This window comes from Capsella rubella, unplaced genomic scaffold, assembly GCF_000375325.1.
Source record: "Capsella rubella cultivar Monte Gargano unplaced genomic scaffold, Caprub1_0 scaffold_6, whole genome shotgun sequence".
Classification (NCBI taxonomy): Eukaryota; Viridiplantae; Streptophyta; class Magnoliopsida; order Brassicales; family Brassicaceae; genus Capsella; species Capsella rubella.
Genome location: NW_006238918.1, coordinates 346,509 through 363,716, shown reverse-complemented (window position 1 = coordinate 363,716; position 17,208 = coordinate 346,509). Strand labels below are relative to the sequence as shown.

General features: G+C 36.3%; 7 protein-coding genes across 8 annotated transcripts; 3 read left to right on the top strand and 4 right to left on the bottom strand.

Moving 5' to 3' along the window:
* Nucleotides 1-663: 663 nt before the first annotated feature.
* Nucleotides 664-3,000, top strand: LOC17881137. Its single transcript, XM_006286666.2, has 12 exons — nt 664-875; nt 996-1,122; nt 1,218-1,291; nt 1,392-1,438; nt 1,526-1,664; nt 1,754-1,798; nt 1,897-2,086; nt 2,172-2,233; nt 2,323-2,423; nt 2,499-2,553; nt 2,629-2,673; nt 2,757-3,000. The coding sequence occupies exons 1-12, from the start codon at nt 704-706 to the stop codon at nt 2,915-2,917; spliced, it is 1,218 nt and encodes a 405-aa protein (XP_006286728.1). The 5' UTR covers nt 664-703; the 3' UTR covers nt 2,918-3,000.
* Nucleotides 2,942-3,591, bottom strand: LOC17883854 (light-harvesting complex-like protein OHP1, chloroplastic). Its single transcript, XM_006288873.2, has 3 exons — nt 3,398-3,591; nt 3,189-3,311; nt 2,942-3,100 (listed from the first exon to the last, which is right to left on the bottom strand). The coding sequence occupies exons 1-3, from the start codon at nt 3,536-3,538 to the stop codon at nt 3,032-3,034; spliced, it is 333 nt and encodes a 110-aa protein (XP_006288935.1). The 5' UTR covers nt 3,539-3,591; the 3' UTR covers nt 2,942-3,031.
* A 299-nt stretch (nt 3,592-3,890) lies between these two features.
* On the bottom strand, nt 3,891-5,732 carry LOC17883188 (putative cyclin-D7-1). The gene is made up of 5 exons (XM_006286656.2): nt 5,413-5,732; nt 4,959-5,045; nt 4,561-4,855; nt 4,343-4,458; nt 3,891-4,240 (listed from the first exon to the last, which is right to left on the bottom strand). Exons 1-5 carry the CDS (start codon nt 5,686-5,688, stop codon nt 4,007-4,009), a joined length of 1,008 nt encoding a protein of 335 aa, XP_006286718.2. The 5' UTR covers nt 5,689-5,732; the 3' UTR covers nt 3,891-4,006.
* An 896-nt stretch (nt 5,733-6,628) lies between these two features.
* LOC17881091 (oxysterol-binding protein-related protein 3A) lies at nt 6,629-9,359 on the bottom strand. Its single transcript, XM_006287663.2, has 10 exons — nt 9,134-9,359; nt 8,792-8,885; nt 8,549-8,665; nt 8,394-8,466; nt 8,149-8,267; nt 7,940-8,061; nt 7,674-7,850; nt 7,421-7,565; nt 7,149-7,327; nt 6,629-7,039 (listed from the first exon to the last, which is right to left on the bottom strand). Exons 1-10 carry the CDS (start codon nt 9,229-9,231, stop codon nt 6,802-6,804), a joined length of 1,362 nt encoding a protein of 453 aa, XP_006287725.1. The 5' UTR covers nt 9,232-9,359; the 3' UTR covers nt 6,629-6,801.
* Nucleotides 9,360-10,174: 815 nt separating this feature from the next.
* LOC17882444 lies at nt 10,175-10,927 on the top strand. Its single transcript, XM_023781449.1, has one exon. The coding sequence runs from the start codon at nt 10,343-10,345 to the stop codon at nt 10,595-10,597; it is 255 nt and encodes an 84-aa protein (XP_023637217.1). The 5' UTR covers nt 10,175-10,342; the 3' UTR covers nt 10,598-10,927.
* A 2,072-nt stretch (nt 10,928-12,999) lies between these two features.
* Nucleotides 13,000-15,586, top strand: LOC17883658 (wall-associated receptor kinase-like 20). The gene is made up of 4 exons (XM_006289874.2): nt 13,000-13,588; nt 13,862-14,249; nt 14,343-14,402; nt 14,483-15,586. Exons 1-4 carry the CDS (start codon nt 13,148-13,150, stop codon nt 15,565-15,567), a joined length of 1,974 nt encoding a protein of 657 aa, XP_006289936.1. The 5' UTR covers nt 13,000-13,147; the 3' UTR covers nt 15,568-15,586.
* LOC17883867 (CASP-like protein 5B1) lies at nt 15,410-16,872 on the bottom strand. 2 transcript variants are annotated; one of them, XM_023781728.1, is made up of 4 exons: nt 16,296-16,872; nt 16,017-16,149; nt 15,785-15,894; nt 15,410-15,493 (listed from the first exon to the last, which is right to left on the bottom strand). In XM_023781728.1, exons 1-4 carry the CDS (start codon nt 16,424-16,426, stop codon nt 15,454-15,456), a joined length of 414 nt encoding a protein of 137 aa, XP_023637496.1. In that variant the 5' UTR covers nt 16,427-16,872; the 3' UTR covers nt 15,410-15,453. The 2 variants fall into 2 exon arrangements, with proteins under 2 accessions (XP_023637496.1, XP_023637495.1); XM_023781727.1 differs by lacking the exon at nt 15,410-15,493 and having other exon boundaries at nt 15,651-15,894.
* Nucleotides 16,873-17,208: the final 336 nt, after the last annotated feature.

Here is a 17,208-nt window from a genome sequence, read left to right as displayed (position 1 = left end):
TCTATAAAGATCTATTTTTTTTTTACTTTTTCGTTTTTAAGAATGGGTTAAAGTGGGGAGTAAAAAGATAAAGAGAAAGATTCACATGTCTCTCAACTTTTATTATTGGATAAAGATTTAACACTCACTGGTTACTTCATCATTTCTGATATTATAAAGTATGTTTATGACCATAAACTTCAAATACTTGCTAGTATGTCCCAACATTTTCTACCTTTTGCGATGACCTTTTTCACTTTGTAGATCAAATCAGCAAAGAGCATATATGCATTGCTTCAATGAGAGGATTTGCTTTGTTTTAAAACAAAGGCTATTTTTGCACATCATTACGTTCTCTTTTTTAAATTTTAATGTTCTTATTAATTTTTGAAAATGTAATAATACAGATTGAAGCCAAGAATGTCACTAGACCCTAGCTCTAGACTCACTCTTTAATACCAAACAAATGGGGAGGTTGAAGTTTTCGGTGGACAGGTATCTAATCTTGCAAGAGATTAACAAAAAGCTACAAAAATAATGAACATTGGTTATCACTAGACCGGAATCAATTAATTCAAACCAAAATTAAAATTAAACCGACTGACATTGGCCAACCAATTGTAACAACGGCGAGGAAGAGCTCCGAAGTTTTCCGAAGTCTTCCTTCCATAAATCCTTTCTTCTTCTGAGAAAAAAAGATAAAAAAGAAGCAAATTAATCGAATATGATTCGCGCGGCTGCCAAATTATCAAGAGCAGCAGCAGCTGCAACGGCTCGTGTTCGATACTCGACGCCACTGAGATTGATTCACGGTGAAATCAGTGTTCCAAACGCCAATCATGTTGCTATTCAGATGGTTAATTACGCTCTGTCTCATGCTAGGTCACAAAAATCAGGTCTTTCTCTATATTAACATAGGTTTAGTTTTATTTCTATCATCGGATATTTTAGGTGCTTTGAACCTTAGCTTCTGTCTGATTTCGAAATGGGTCTCTGTGCGAATTCTGAATTTGCAGATGAATCTTATTCCCAAGGGATGCTAGTGCTTGAACAATGCCTTGGGAATCAACTGAATGATGATCAGGTTTCTCAAGATTCTAAAGCAACAGTCTTGCTTGCCATGTCTGATCTTTTATACGAAAGGTTTCATCTTTTGTAACCTTTTCTCTCTTCTTTTTGTCTCTCATTTGGAAGCTCTCCATTCTATAATTTCTAGTTCTGGTTTTATATGTTTACAGTGGGAACAGTAGTGGGGCCATTGAACGTCTCAAGCAAGTCATGACTCTGACACACTCTTCGTTGGCTATTAGAGGTTTTTTGTTGTGAACTTGAACTTTTTGCTATGTAGTCTTAGAGTTGTTCTGTAAATATTGTGTGCTTTTCTATGTCTAAAAGTTTCTTTTATTGAGCAGTTGCTGCTGTGGAAGCCCTTGTTGGTCTGCTGATTCAGTCAGGACAGGTTCAAATCCGAACAGTGCTACTATGTTTATGTGTGTCTATATTTAGGAACTTGCATTAGAGATTTGATTATGTTTTTCCTGTTTAGGATGATGCTTCATTGGATGTTGCTGCCGAATTTCTGGAATTGGTTAAAGAGAGTGGCTATGAAAATCCTCAAGATATGGTTGCTGCAGCTAAAGCTATTAAAGGCCTCGCTGAGCTTGTGAAAGGAAATATAGAATCAGGTAGAGAAACAAGCCTCAACCTTTCTTCAATGTGTTTTTACTCCGCAGTAAGTTTGTGTATAGTTTAATGGTAAGGTATTTGGATGCAGCTGAATCTTTATTTCGAGGACTAGAGAATCATGAAAGCTGCAACGGTACACACTAGTATTTTTCTGTTAATCTGGAGATAGCCCTGTATTTTATATGGGGAAACCTGATTTATGGGCCCTCTTAATAACTACATTAAAAACAGGTAACATTGCACTTTCTTATGGTGAATTCTTGCACGCCACCGGAAACTTTGAAATGGCAAAGGAGATATATCAAAAGGCAATTCAAGGAGTTACAGAGAGCAAAGAATCTATGTGCTCTTGTAACATGAATTTGAAGGCAGTCTCGCTGGCAGCCACATTTTCTCTGGGTCAGCTCGAGTCACACATTGGGTATGCTTTGAGTTTGTGCATACAGGATTCATGTGATTTTTGTTTGTTTATATCATTAATCCCTGTTTGTGTTTCCTTTTGTTAGTAACTTTGATGTTGCTGAGAAGACACTGACACAAGCATTGTCAATCGCTGAGGAATATTATGGTACTGTGTAGTGCGGTTTTTTGGTCATCAACTCTCAATGATCAGAGCATCAGACTAACAGGTTCCCGCTTTTATCATCCTTTGATCAGGAGACAAGCATCCTAAGGTTGGTGTGGTATTAACAGCTGTGACACTGATGTACGGTAACAAAGCAAGGCAAGAACGCTCGAGTTCTATCCTGATTCAAGAGGTCAGAAACGAGTTTATTTAAACTCGAATAACTTTGCAAATTTCTCATCTTACACCTATTCTGCTTTCATCTCAGGGACTCTTCAGAAGGGCGTTGGAGCTCATGAAAGCACCTCCACTGGATTCAGAAGGTACTTACAGACATTTACTTGGTACATTATCGAGACAAAGACATTTTCACTGACAATTTTCTCTGTATTCTATAGGTATAATAAACATGGAAAACCAAGAAGTAATAGCTCTAGCAAGAGGTAAGCTTGAGCCCGTTTGCTTTCGGAAAAAAAACGATTGTCAAAATTAGCTAAAAATATTGTTGGCCATTTTGATTGTGCAGGCGGGTATGCAGAGCTACTACTGATCCAAGAGAACAGAAGAAGGGAAGGAGAAAAAATGAAATCATGGGCTGAATCCGCGTGGAGAAACAGACGCATCTCTCTCTCAGAAGCATTAGGTAAAGCAGGAATCATAGATGCTCGCATCACTCGTGTACTCTAAAATCCCTATAGGCTATAGCTGTAGTGGTTGTGAAAAATCTCAAAAGATTCAAATTTTCATAAACAAATTTTACATTTTCATAAGATGTTTTTGTGGGGAAGAACACAGACTACATTATAGAGGAAGATCAAGTCCTTTCCCAATCTCTACACCAATCAGCTCGAGTATTCCTTTGTTCAGAATCTGTAAAGGAAAGTATAATGATGTTTCAATTTTGGTTTTGGTTTCTTTCGTAGCATAATTCACCCGCAAAAGAACTAAACCAACTCACCAGTTCGACAATGAAAGTACCGATGAGACCAATCATGCAAGCTCTTGAGTTCCAAATCTCAGCTGTTTGTGTGAATCCAAGAAACGCAGGTTGAGATTTGGGTTGTACTTTTGGAACGACAACCTACGAAAACAATTTTATTTTACCACTGATTCAACCATATAGCAATCTTTTAATTATTGCATAAAAAAATCGAATTTTTTTTATACCCCTTCTGGGAGTTTTGCGGCTCGGACCACGAAAGACTGTTGCTTCCGACTGAAACAAAAATTCTCCCTCCGGCCATAGGTTTGCGCGGACAAGGTCGAAAGTGGATGAAAGAGAGACGATGATAACGTCGAGGAGCTCATTTTTTTTCTTTTCAAAACGATAACTCAATTTTTCTTCTTCTAACAAATTGATCGCTTTTTCTTCAGAATACATAATCTGCGCTTGTGGATAAACTGCTCTTTTTCTCTGCACCACTCATATTTTGCCACGTTTTGTAACTTGTAACACATATTGTGTACTAGAGTTCATGGTATATATATTAAATAATATTTGAACCAAAAAAAAAAAAAAATCTAATAATAATGATAATTTTTTTATTTCTGTATCTACAATTAAAAAAAAAATTGTACCAATTGGTTTGTTAAAATTCCATCGTCGGTTAATAAATAAATAAATATATAGAATATATAAAAATAAAATAGTATTGTATAAGTATATTATTCAACATTACATTACAATTGGGATTAATAATTGTGTATGAGCAACTAAAGATAGACTTGTGATCAATACAAAAAACAAAAGAAGAATGCTACATGTGGTTTTGACATTCATATTGACACTCTTTTTGCCGGACGAAAATTGAAATGGTTGTTTTCTCTTTCTCTCTTCTTGTTATCCGATCGTAAAATTTTGAAAATGGCAGATAGATCTTCAACGTAATAATCATCCTTCACATCTACACTTTGCAACAAACTCAGAAAACTCTTCACTTCAAAAGTTTTCCTTCTCGACCGATCGATGCTACGTGATTTCATCATGTCAACACATTTCACGATATTGTTCTGCGTCGTTACGATATCATAAGAATATACTACATAGTTGGTAAAACCCTTTACTTATTTGCTCTAATGAAAAAAGAAAAATAAATTAAAAACTTATTTTACCTTCTGCTCTAGTGTAAAAAGATCCATTATCTTTCCTCGGAGCCCATTCTCTTCAACGACATTACACATAGCCGCAGCTGCCACAACGCTTGGTGGAAATTGCAACATCTTCAAATCTACATAATCGAGTTAAAACATTGAATTGTTTAAACTTTCGTCACTTTTCTTCCTTCCATTACATTAAACACTTAGAAAGATGAGAAACATCTTCTTCTTACCGCATAAATCATCAAGAAGATGATTTGTTATTCGATTTATCAGCATATGATCGCCTATCACACCGATTTTGGACACAAGGGTTTGAGAAAAGGAGTAAATGGTAACAGAGTTGACACGCCAGTCGAGAGCTTTCAGCATTATGAGTTCCATCTTCAAAACAGTGTTCTGATGAAACATATGATTTAGACCATCCATCTGAAGTTCTTGAAGATACGGACTGGTAACATCGTTGAACTTTGATGCGATCGATAGTGAGGTTAAGGCAACTAGCTCTACCATCCAATTAGTCCATTCCTACGTTTTTTTATTTATATGATAATAAACAATTCATTAAACCGCAAATTTATAGTATTATAGTAACATATACATATGGAAAAAGAATAAAATATATACTTACGTCGCAGCTAGTCAAATAAACGAACCGATCAAAACAATTTGCGGCGGAAAAAACAGTTTCAAAGGAAAGATTTAGCCGACTCTGTGTCTGAGAAAGAACAAGCAAAAATAAACTTTTAGTTTTTCTAAAACAAAATAATTTTAACAAAAGTCTCATACATACTTTAACAGTTTTTTTTTTTCTTTTCAAGAATCCAACATTAATAAAAATTGACTTAGTGGACAACTAAGAAAAATGAAAACGGTTTCAAATCATTTGCAATAATAATTTCAATTAATTTCTGTACGTGGCAAATTATCACATTGGTATGTATTAACAGTTTTCCGGCAAAAAAAAAAACATTTTCTTTACCGTGACAATTATAAGTCGATCTAGAAAGATTTTGTAGGTTGTTATAGGAATCTAAAAGTTATATAGCAAATCTTAAACAAGTCCAAAAGTAAAATAAAGATACCTGAAGTAGCCATTGAACCGCTTGAAACCTAAATTCGGTTAACCCCTTCGAGACGAAGAAGTCAGTAAACTTGTCTCCATGATTACTGAAACATAACTCTTTCTCCAAGTCCACAGAAATGGCTTCTTCCATTGTCGCATCGTCTATCTCCGGATACATCGGCATTACGTTATTGCGGTCGTTGTGAGTACTGTGGCTTGAGTTTGGTAAAGCCTCCGGAGTTAGAGGACTCGCGGGCCATGACTCTTCGCAGAGAAGATTATCCATTTGAAACATGAACCGGTTTGATATAACCGGTGTCAACGTATACTCAACTCTTCACTCTGGGAACAGTGTTTATATGATCAGAGTGAAAAGGTGACGTATATATATGGATGGAGAGAGATAGAGAGAGAGTCGTGGAGAAGAAAATGGGAAGTTATGTAAAGACAGTTAAAAGTTAAAATACGTCGGTTGAATCGTAAGAAGATGCGTCGCTTTATTGAACCGATTTGAGTTATATAAACTCGACCTTATATATATTATAACTTTAGTCTAGGCATATTTATTGATCTACATGCATTTTTCTTTAACATATATTTTGTTCGATTATAAAAATTTAGTGGCGTATCGTGAAGACTTCACATATCGTCATATTACAGTCTATACAATTTTATTTTACTTTATGTATAAAAATGATGTATACATATATCATATATGTGATCGTGTAAGAAAATATTAGATTTGTTACGTAATACTATTGAAGAGTGGAGATATATATAGTTGCGAAGGATATAATAAGAAGACGTCGTCCCACATGAAATGCGGTAAATGCTTTCTACCCAATTTGGTTATATGATTATCTTCTTCATAGAGATTTCATGTTTACCAAAAAAACGTGTAAACAAATAAATGTTTCAGAAACGAACAAAAATTATTTTTAATTTTTTAACCAACCTCGTGAGTCGTGAATAGAGACTGTTTTTAATTTTAACCAACCTCGTGAGTCCACTACCTTTGCGTAATTACCTCATCCACGACAGCTAGCTAATAATAAGTTACTATTTTTGATATATTTTTTTTTTCCTCTTCTTTTGCACCAGCTTCTTCTGATTTCTGTTACCAACCAACTTCGATGTTCTTGTGATTTTAGCTTATCCACTAATAAATGTTTTTTTGTTTTTGTGTTTATATCTAACGACCAATATAGCTTATGCACTAAAACAACTCTTCCTTGTTTTCTCCTATTAGTTGCTTAAGCCCCAAGAAACTTCTCAATTCATATTGCCTTGTTTTTTTTATAGACCTTAAATAGACAGATTATATAGAATCTATGGAAAATACAATGAAACAAAACAAGATCTAAGAATGAAACAAGGAGTACACACCATATGAAAGCACCCCAAAGGTTTAAGCAGAGAGATCCCCGAATTGCCAAGGGTTGAATTGGGTCAACTTCAGGTCGGTGGCATCCTCGTAGTTATCGGCTTCGGCGCGGTGCTCCAAGTACTTTCCATTGAATTGGTAAACTTCGAGATCACCCCATGGTGTAGGACTGACTTCCTCTGTTTCATCAAACCATTTTGGAACAAACTTTTGGCCTTTCTCTTCTCGGCTTCTCTTCTCTGCTCTCTGTCTCTCCTCTAGGCTGAGAAACAAACCCAAGTTCCATTAGTCTTTACATTGCTCTGTCATGATGAATCAAACAAACTGGTGAAAACCGAAGATGAGCAAAACAGTACTATATGATTAGTTACCTGCTCTTTTCGTATCCAGATTTGGACATATCACCCATCTCAAGTGCGTATCTATCAGGACGCAGACGTGAATCTGATGACAATAGCTTTTTAGGGGCAGTTTCAAAGCTATTGATCTTGTGAGCAAAGTGTGTGTATTGGTATTTATCGTTCTTTGGAGCTTCAGCGACCTTCCATACCTGTGGAAAAGTAAACGGAATTAGAAGGTAACTGACGATTTCATATGCAGAGGATTGATTTGCTTGAGTTTGGTAAGGAAGAATTGACCAAACCTCCTTCAGTTCGGTGCCTGGAAGAGGTTCCCCTTCCGCGTCACATGGCTGATAACTCAAGGACTCGCTCCATTTACCGGTCATTAGTATCTTGGGCTCTTCAGCTGAATTATACACGTAACCATCCACTTCATAACGTCCAGATCTGTCCATTAGGTCCACATTTCAGCTCTAAATGGAGAAGGCATGAAGATAAGATTATAGTGATCAGATTTGTTTAATAGTTTTTAGGTTTTATGAAGAAAGAACTTACCCAAACCAGCCACATGGTTGAAAGTAAAGCACCACTTTATCACCAGTGGTCAGGTTCGTCAAGACCATCTCTCCTGGCGAATCGACCCATGTTCGTCCAAAGATAAGGTTATGAACCTTAGTCAAGGGAGGTACAAGATCAAGAACCACACCATCTCTTTTAAGTGTCACTCGTGTCCTGCACACAGATTCATTAAATCAATAATTCAGTGTTTTTGTCTCCCAATAGAGAATCTGAAATATAAATACATATTCTGGAGACTTTACCTTCCTACAGGGTAGACGTCAATTGAGTTTCCTAGGAATTTCGTTTTCAGTTTTGAAGTGCAGTCGTAAGCGAAATGCTCGTTTTCTGCATGACCAGCACTCATTGGTGGGTGATGACAGACCTGAGGAACAAAAAACATTTGATACATCAACTAAGAACTCACATGGTTTTTTCCAAGTGGAATATGAGCTCTATAGAAACAACTCACCTGTTCAGCTATAAAATTAATCCCATTATGATTAGTCATCTCATAAGTCTCACCAAGGATTGGATTAAACGGCTTCCATGTACGCTGGTAGGCATAATAAACAGATATAGCCCATGATGCTGTCAAAGACGAGTTGAAAGTTAGCCACATCATGAAAGAAAGCTACAAGAATAGAGATATTGATGCTATGAAGCTATAAAGAGTTTGAACACAAGGAAAGAGAGGAAAAATGGGTATGTACTTACATGCATATACCATACGCATGTAAGGGTCTTCAGCTTTGTCAGCCATGTCTAGCAGATGCGAGTATTCCATCAACTGTTAAATACAACAAAACATATTCAATAGAAACCAAAAGGTAAAGGATTTTTCATTTATAATCAAATCTAAGAGCACAAACCTCAGCCATTTTCTGAAGCATTATCATGGGTTCAAAAATGATCACAGGAAGAGTCACCATAGATGTAACATCAGACCCTATGTACTTCTGCATCATCTTCCAATAGCCATCACGTTCCTGAGAAATCAGACCAACATACAAAGCTCAGAGGATTGGTCAATAATATGCTTTTATTTTTTATTTTTTTCAATCTTTGTAACAGAGAAAAATAAGAGAACTCTTTAGTAAATCAGGATCATATACCTCTTGCTTCCATCTTCCTCTTCCTGCTTCCTCCTCTGCATCTTCTGTACTCCCCTCTGGATTAATCACTTCAAGCCCTTCATATCCCATCAAACTAAAAAGCAAACATACCTCATCAAACAAAATTGTTTTTTTTCATAACAAAAACACATACAAAGTTACAAGCAAAACATTTTTAGCTCAGCAATTAACACACGCCTTCAAATCCCAACCAGAGTTTCGAGAATTCAACGATTTATACGAAGCCCTAAATCAAACATTATCATAGCAAGTATGTGAACCCAGCTGAAGAATTGAGGATCCGAAAACGAGGAAAATGTATCGAAGATTTGAATTCCTTACCCGTTAACTGATTTGGACATTACCGATCCGAAATTGGTGATGGTTGAAGCTATAGAGGCGAAGAAACCGCCGCCGTTTTTGGGATCGTTAGAAGCCATCACCACCGCGGATTATGGAACCTACCAGCTCCACCTTCAGAAATAATCAGATCGATCAGCGACGGAGAAGACGAAGCAGAAAATTCTTCGTTGGCGGTTCTCCGTTTTGAAGTAGAAAAAAAGGAAAAACCACCTATGATTCTATTTCTTTTTATCATCTAACAATTTGAAACATTAAACCGAACCAAACCGAAATCGTATATTACAATTGCTTTCCTGGTTAACATATGAACGCAAACCACGTGAGGGGGCCTTACATAAAGCTCACATTCTACATGTTGGGCTTCACATAACGGCCCAGAGTGTATATTTTTATATATTTAAATTTAAATTCAACGGCTATTTTGTGTTTGTTCGTATTCTCCTCACCTAACACGATCCTCAAAACTAAGAAAGTACATTATAGTCATTGCTTTTTGAGCAAGAGAGCCAATTATATCTGCATTGAAGTCAAATTTTTGTATAATTAAGTCATTTTAGTTAACAGTAACAAATATTATTATGTTTGGATAATATATAATATAAAACGACAATGGGATAAAACTTTTTCCTGATCTGTATATGATGCAAAACTATGACTTCATTCAAGATCTCGACGCTAGTGCGGTGGGTAATTTGATACGAAATGAATTTTGAATCAATTATATTATACTTCAAACTGTGATATTGATATACTACTTTGTCTCTATAGAATTCTTGATAGTTGGTTTATAATTAATAAGTTTATTAACAAACTATATATATGATGATACTTTAATTTATCTAAAAAAGGATGGTAAATTCAAGATTGCTTGAGAAGCTCAAGGTTTCTTTATGTAAGTTGAGACTTCCCTTTCACATATTATCTTTCGTCTTATAAAAAACATCTTTTATTTTATTTTTTGATCTTTGGATGCATATCCTCACATCTCAATAACATTATTTACCGTCACGTCTAAGCATACGTGGCATCACACCTATCACGCCACGTCACTATCTCTACCCTCTTCTCTCTTATATTATACATCAAAGCCTTCTCGCATTGATCATCACAAAACCTCATCAAAAAAAAAAAAGGAAGAACACAAAAGTTTCTAAAGGATTTTAAGATATCAAACAAGCTAGAAATTAAATGGAAGGTTTGATTCCATTTTTGTACAAAGCCATCGTTATGTATAGAAGAGAAGGAAGCTTTTCGTCGGTTTTGCTTAGCGATCATCACTCTCCTTCTAACTCCGGTTATTACATGAAACTTCCCGGCGACTCCTCCGGTAGGTTTCGAACGTCCGATCGTCGGAGGTTTGGGACGGACCGTCTTGGGTTGCTTGAAACGACGCAGTTGTCGCCGTCTCGTGTTTCCAAAATGAACATCAACAAACGTACGTAAGGAATGATGATCGATATATATATATATATTATACGTAAAGATAAGATTGTAGTAATTGTGTATTAATTATGGTTATATAAATATGTACAGATACGATCCACTTTAAATTATTATACTTGCTAGTAACACCTAAGTTTGGTCAAAATCATCGAAATTATGGTTAAACTGTAAATACAAGTGTTGTAAGGATGTCCATAGTTCTGATGATGAAAATTTAACAAAGATGTAATAATCTACTGTTTTTTTTTTTTTTTGAATTTAAGGTGGATCGAAATCGATCATGTCTGTACAATTTGTTTAGTGGGTTTGTAAAAGTTGTGTACTTGTAAAGTCAAGTGTGTTATCTAAGATAACTTATCTAAAATATATATATGAATATTATTTATCTTGTGAAAAAGTCATATCATCGATATGTATTGAGATACTGGATCTCTTGTCACATACGCATCCTTTTCTTCTCATCCACGAAATCGCTTAGGTATTTATTAATTAATCTGTCGCAGTCGATACTTTTAAATAAACCTTAAAAAAATGATTGCTAAACCTTTTCATAACTAAAAGTATAACTAGCTAGGAGGTGTGTTTGACTTGAATGGGGTGCAAGTAATAATCATATATAAACTTTGAAATTGAAATTTCCGTTTCACTGGGTAACGTATATATCTTTCATAAAATATAAAGGTTTATTCAAATCTGAAAAATTGTTTAGATTATAGTATCATCACGACATCACTCATACACAGAACAGTATTATCAAACAGAACCCTCCACTTCAGAGAAAGGTCTTCGCAGAAAGCGAAACATAAGTGTAACAAATGTACATAGGTCATATTTACCAAAAAAAAATGTACATAGATCATCAAAATTTGATATTTTGTGTTAAGGATAGATTAAAACTTTTATTGACTTTATAAGCATTTGAGGAATCAACTGTGAGATTCTTTGATGTCCGTAGAATGTCGATCTACGATGAGACGAATTAGAGTATCTTCAACAATCGATTCAGGTTTGTCGCGTCTAACCACAACATTACCCGGTTGGGCTTTTCACATTCAAGCACAACATATTGGGCCTTCTAGTGGCCCATTTATTACAAGCTCATAGTTTTGCAAATAGGGATATATAATTCTGATAAACTCATACTTCTACTCTATTAGTTTTATTTATAACAAGAAAGTACCTAAGATTTGGATTGCTTTGCAGATTGTGTGTGTCGAGGTCAATTCTGTCACTTATACAATATCTTTCTCTTTATGTCAACCAACACTTGTGCATGCATATTTTCCCCTAAACCTACCTACGAAGTTGATCCGAGAAATCTATAAATTGATTTTTTTTTTTTTTTTTATCATGATTATTAGATCTTTTGTTGACTTGAAAAATATGATATAAGTATATACATTAAATATTTGAATTTAAATAGTTGAAAAGTCTGTAAATGAACGTAATTCTATTTAATTAAGAATCATTTTTTTTTTGGTTTGATTGAGAAAATGAGGGAAAAAATTCTATCTAATTAAACACAATTCCGATATCGTATGAAAATTACGTGAATGATTAGCCATAGGGGGTGATCAAGGGGTTGTTGATCCGAGTGGCTTTCCAGTGGTGTGGGAAGTAGGAACGGTATCTTAAACTCCGTAATAAAACCGGACTCTTCTATCGTGTTATAAAGTTTTTGACAACAAATACCAAAACTAAAATATTTGAGAAACTTACAAATCTTTGCATGTGCTTAACTTTGGATCTTGAATACATTGTTCATACTTACTTATTCTTCTTTTTTGTTCCTTAGTGAGTTAGTGTGTTTATTAATGTTCGTAAAATATCTTGGAAGATGTATACGATAACGGGGAAAAAACCTTATAATAATTGAATTACTAAAAACCTGTTCTAGAAAACTCTATTATGTCAAGAAATTATATATATAACGACTATTCGTTTCAGAAGTTGAAGAACACTGTATCGCATACGGATAAAATACTAAAATATGTGATATTACAAAGTTACTTTTAGTACGTATTAAGCGAGACCAAAAGCTTATTATAATTATTTATGTTAATTTTTTTGACTATGGCCGAGAGATGTAGTATAGACCATAGTTGTCGATCGAATCTAAATTTATAACGCAAATTAAACGAGAGTAATCTTATCATAAAAATGTATCAGTAAACTTTACAGTGTAAAAGAGAATAATGGAAAGTATAGTTGTCGCTGAATAGTACTACTTGTATATAAAACATAGGAAACATGAAAATGTCGGGATGGTAATGATTCATGAGAGACACTGAATCTGCACAATCTTCCTTAGAAAATACAAACATGATTTTGAGCATAACCAAATCAATCGTCACAATTTCTCGTTTCACAACAACAACTCGGGAATTGCTTTTTTTTTTTTTTTTGTTTACTTTATCATCGCTAGAAAATACGTAACTACTGTATAACCACAACAATAACATTAACAATAATGACCTTTCATTATTAGTACATAAACCTTTCTTCACATCTTTTGATCACTAGTTCTCCGCACTCTTTTTTTTTACCAAAATGGAGAGGAAGCAATCCTACTACGCCGTATTGATACCAACGTTATTGATCGTATGGCTCGCATGCACAGGCCACTCTTGTGCCCGCCACGCTAAGGCAAAACCTCTCATGGCCGGACTACCACGGTGTCCTAACTGCGGACCCATGGTTGTACCTTATCCGCTAAGCACGGGTCCAAACTGCGGCGATCAAACCTACAGGATAAATTGTGTTGGTGGTAAGCTCTATTTCGGTGCCCTCCATGGGTCATCTTATGTCATCACGTCCATCAACTCGGTGACCCAGCGGATCATTCTACACCCTCCCGGTCTTGCTAGCTCTGGTTCTTGTATCTCGGCTGATGTCTCTAAACAGGGCCTCGAGCTTGACCCACATCTCCCTTTCAGTATCACTAGTAGCAACACTATTTTGCTACTTAATTGCTCTCAGGCTATGCTACAGGTAATGCAACACTCAATTTTCCTCTTGTTCGAACTGGTTTTTGGATTAATGGTCTTAAGAGTGGCGTTTCGAACTAGATATAGCAAACTAGTTTAGTTCAATTGGACTAATCCAGATTCGGCCAGTTGGTTTGGTGTGAAGATCGTAGAACCAAATTGTTTGAGATCAGTTTTAGTTCGGTTAATACGGTTTGTGTTCAATGAAAGTAGATTTCGAATAAAATGTAATGAAACACGGTTTTCAGGACTGACCAAGAGATTTTGGGCTCTGCAGGCGCCAATAGATTGTAGTCCTACGAGCTTATGTTACAGCTACATCAAGAACAATGCATCACCTTGTTCTAAGGCTCCCTTGTGCTGCACCTTCAGAACCGACGGGTCTCAAACTGCTTACACGATCAGGATCAACGGTGGAGGATGCCTTGCGTACCAGAGCTTCGTAGGGCTGAATCCAAGCAATGAGATTCCTCCTCCCGGGAAAAAATGGCCTGACACGGGGCTCGAGTTGCAATGGGCATTGCCTAAAGAACCAGTTTGCAAAACTGATGGAGATTGTAACCTCTTGTTGGGTAAATCAAAATGCCTGCCTGACCCGACAAGTCTCGGCCTGAAACGATGCTCCTGCAAAAAAGGTTTGGAATGGGATCCGATTAACGCAATATGTAAGTAAATCGCATAAACAAATGAAACATTAAATCAAATTTCTTGAATCAAGTAACTGTGTTTTTGATTACTTCTTGCCATACATGTATTAGGTGGAAAATGTCGCCATGGGAAACACTGCAAAAAAAAGAAGAAGACCGTTGTTTTCGCAGGTACAAAGGATGATCATTAGAACCCAAAAAAAATCAAAAACTAAACTATTGTACACAATTTTAACTTCTTTCTCTTGAAGGTGCGACTGTTGCTGTTGTGGGAGTTACACTAGCGATTGCAATAGCGTTTATTGCAAAAAAACATAGCCACCAAAAGGTCAAAAAGGATATCCATAAGAACATTGTCAAGGAGCGAGAAGAGATGCTTAGCGCGAATTCAACCGGAAAATCATCAAGAATCTTCACCGGCAGAGAAATCACAAAAGCAACCAACAATTTCTCAAAAGACAATCTCATAGGCACCGGAGGTTTTGGAGAAGTGTTTAAAGCTGTTCTTGAGGACGGAACCATAACTGCGATCAAACGAGCAAAGCTTAACAACACAAAAGGCATTGATCAGATCCTAAACGAAGTCCGGATTCTCTGCCAAGTCAACCACCGAAGCTTAGTTAGGCTTCTCGGGTGCTGTGTCGATCTTGAACTGCCTCTCTTGATCTACGAGTTTATTCCCAACGGTACACTATTCGAACATCTCCATGGCAATTCAGACCGTATTTGGAAACCCCTGACTTGGCGGCGTAGACTGCAGATCGCATACCAAACAGCTGAAGGATTAGCTTATCTCCATTCCGCAGCACAGCCGCCAATTTATCACCGTGATGTAAAATCGAGCAACATTTTGCTTGACGATAAGCTAAACGCCAAAGTTTCAGACTTTGGGCTTTCAAGGCTTGTGGATTTGACAGAAACAGCTAATAACGAGAGCCATATCTTCACAGGTGCGCAAGGTACATTGGGATATCTCGATCCAGAATACTACCGGAATTTCCAGCTAACTGATAAGAGCGATGTGTACAGCTTCGGGGTGGTGCTTCTGGAGATGGTTACATCGAAAAAGGCAATAGATTTCACTAGAGAAGAGGAAGATGTGAACCTGGTGATGTATATTAACAAGATGATGGATCAAGAGAGATTGATTGAATGCATCGATCCGCTGCTGAAGAAGACAGCCAACAAGCATGAACTGCAGACGATGCAACAGCTCGGGAATTTAGCCTCTGCGTGTCTTAACGAGCGGAGACAAAACCGGCCTTCAATGAAAGAAGTTGCTGATGAGATCGAATACATCATCAATATTCTGTCACAAGAGGTTACTGAGACATAGTTGTCTTAGATATCACCAAAATGACTTGTACCCTTTCCCCTGTTTCGGGTTATGGATTTGATAAAAGAAAAGAGAAAACACAATTCATAGAAATGGATTTTCGTAAAATCAGGAAGATGGATTTGTACAATGTCATATCAAGATCCAAAACATTGCATGAGACGAAATAGCAGCCAACACCCAATTAAAGAAAGATAAACCGACAGAAATCTGAAACCTATCGCAAGAGAGAGCAGGTTGCTGACTGCAAAATTCAGTGTCTTTTGTGAATAAAACCGTAACTCCTGCAGAGGAAGACGCAGCTGCAAGAGCTAGAAGTGCAGTGACCTGCATGTCAAAACATTCCAAAAAGAAAACTATCAAACCCCATGACCTTTAAAACAGAAACATCTACAATGCGTACCAATTCTGATACAGCTTAACCAAAACCATTGTCAAAAGTTTAGTACCCAATCACCAACAGTGAATAGGCTCAGTAAGACAGGGCTTCGTAAATCACTTTTCCTCCTTATCGCATATACATCAAGACACGCAAGTCCAAAGCTCCAAATTAATTGAAGACCCATAGATGCAACTAAGAAGCTGAAATCATAAGCAAAAGCTATCATCACTTTAAGTCGTTTTAAGATAACCCTATCCAGTAATCAAAATATAGAAACAATCCCAATTCAGTAACTAGTTTTGTTGGCACAAAGAGTAATTGAGATAGAAGATCGAGAAAATATTACCAGAAAGCAGTGTAATTAGAGAAGCCGTAAGCAGAAACCATAACACCGATGGAAGCAGCAGCAGTAGCACATTGCCCTAATCTCAAAATCAGACCACTCATCGTTCCAGGACTCCCAATTATCTTCTTCATTGATCACACACCAGAAACCAAAAAAAACGGAGACTTTCTATCTCTGTTCTCAAAGATGGATACTTTACAAAAAATCGATCATAAAAATCCTAAACCCATGATTCAATCAGGAAACTTCACAATCCCAAAACCTCAGATTCCGATATCTCTCACTTCTCTATGATTTTTTTTTTTCAATTAAGATCATAAAACCCAACGGATTGGTTAGTTAAGAGCATCGCCACCAGAAACATTAAAAGATGACAACTTTTATTTTTGGGCAACCACAAATTTAATTCTGCTCTCGAGAGAGAGGAACGAACAATTATGTTTCCCTTAACTTCAAGCCAACGATATCAAAATGAAGTTGATGAAAACAGTGACGGAAAGTGACGTAATTCTGACGCCGGAGAGATTTGTTCTATCCCTCTTTTTTTTGCCTTTTAGCACGTGTCCACACAGAGACATTCCTCTCCCTCACTGTACGAATATCCCAACTTTTTAATATTTTCTACTTTTTGCCCCCTTTTTTTTTTAACAGATTCCACTTCATCCCAAACCGACCTTTTTATCTCGTTGTAGTTGTTTTGGATAAAATTATAATATCGTCTTGAGGCTTTTTCAATAAAGAATCTAACCCAAATAAACAATTGATCCGTTGACAAAAAAAAAAAAAACAATTGATCCATTATCTAGGGAATATGGGCTTCAACTGATTCATTTAAGTAAACTAAAGCCAGCAAAGTATGGGCTTTAATTGATCCATTAAGTAAACTAAAGCCAGCACAATATGGGCTTCAATT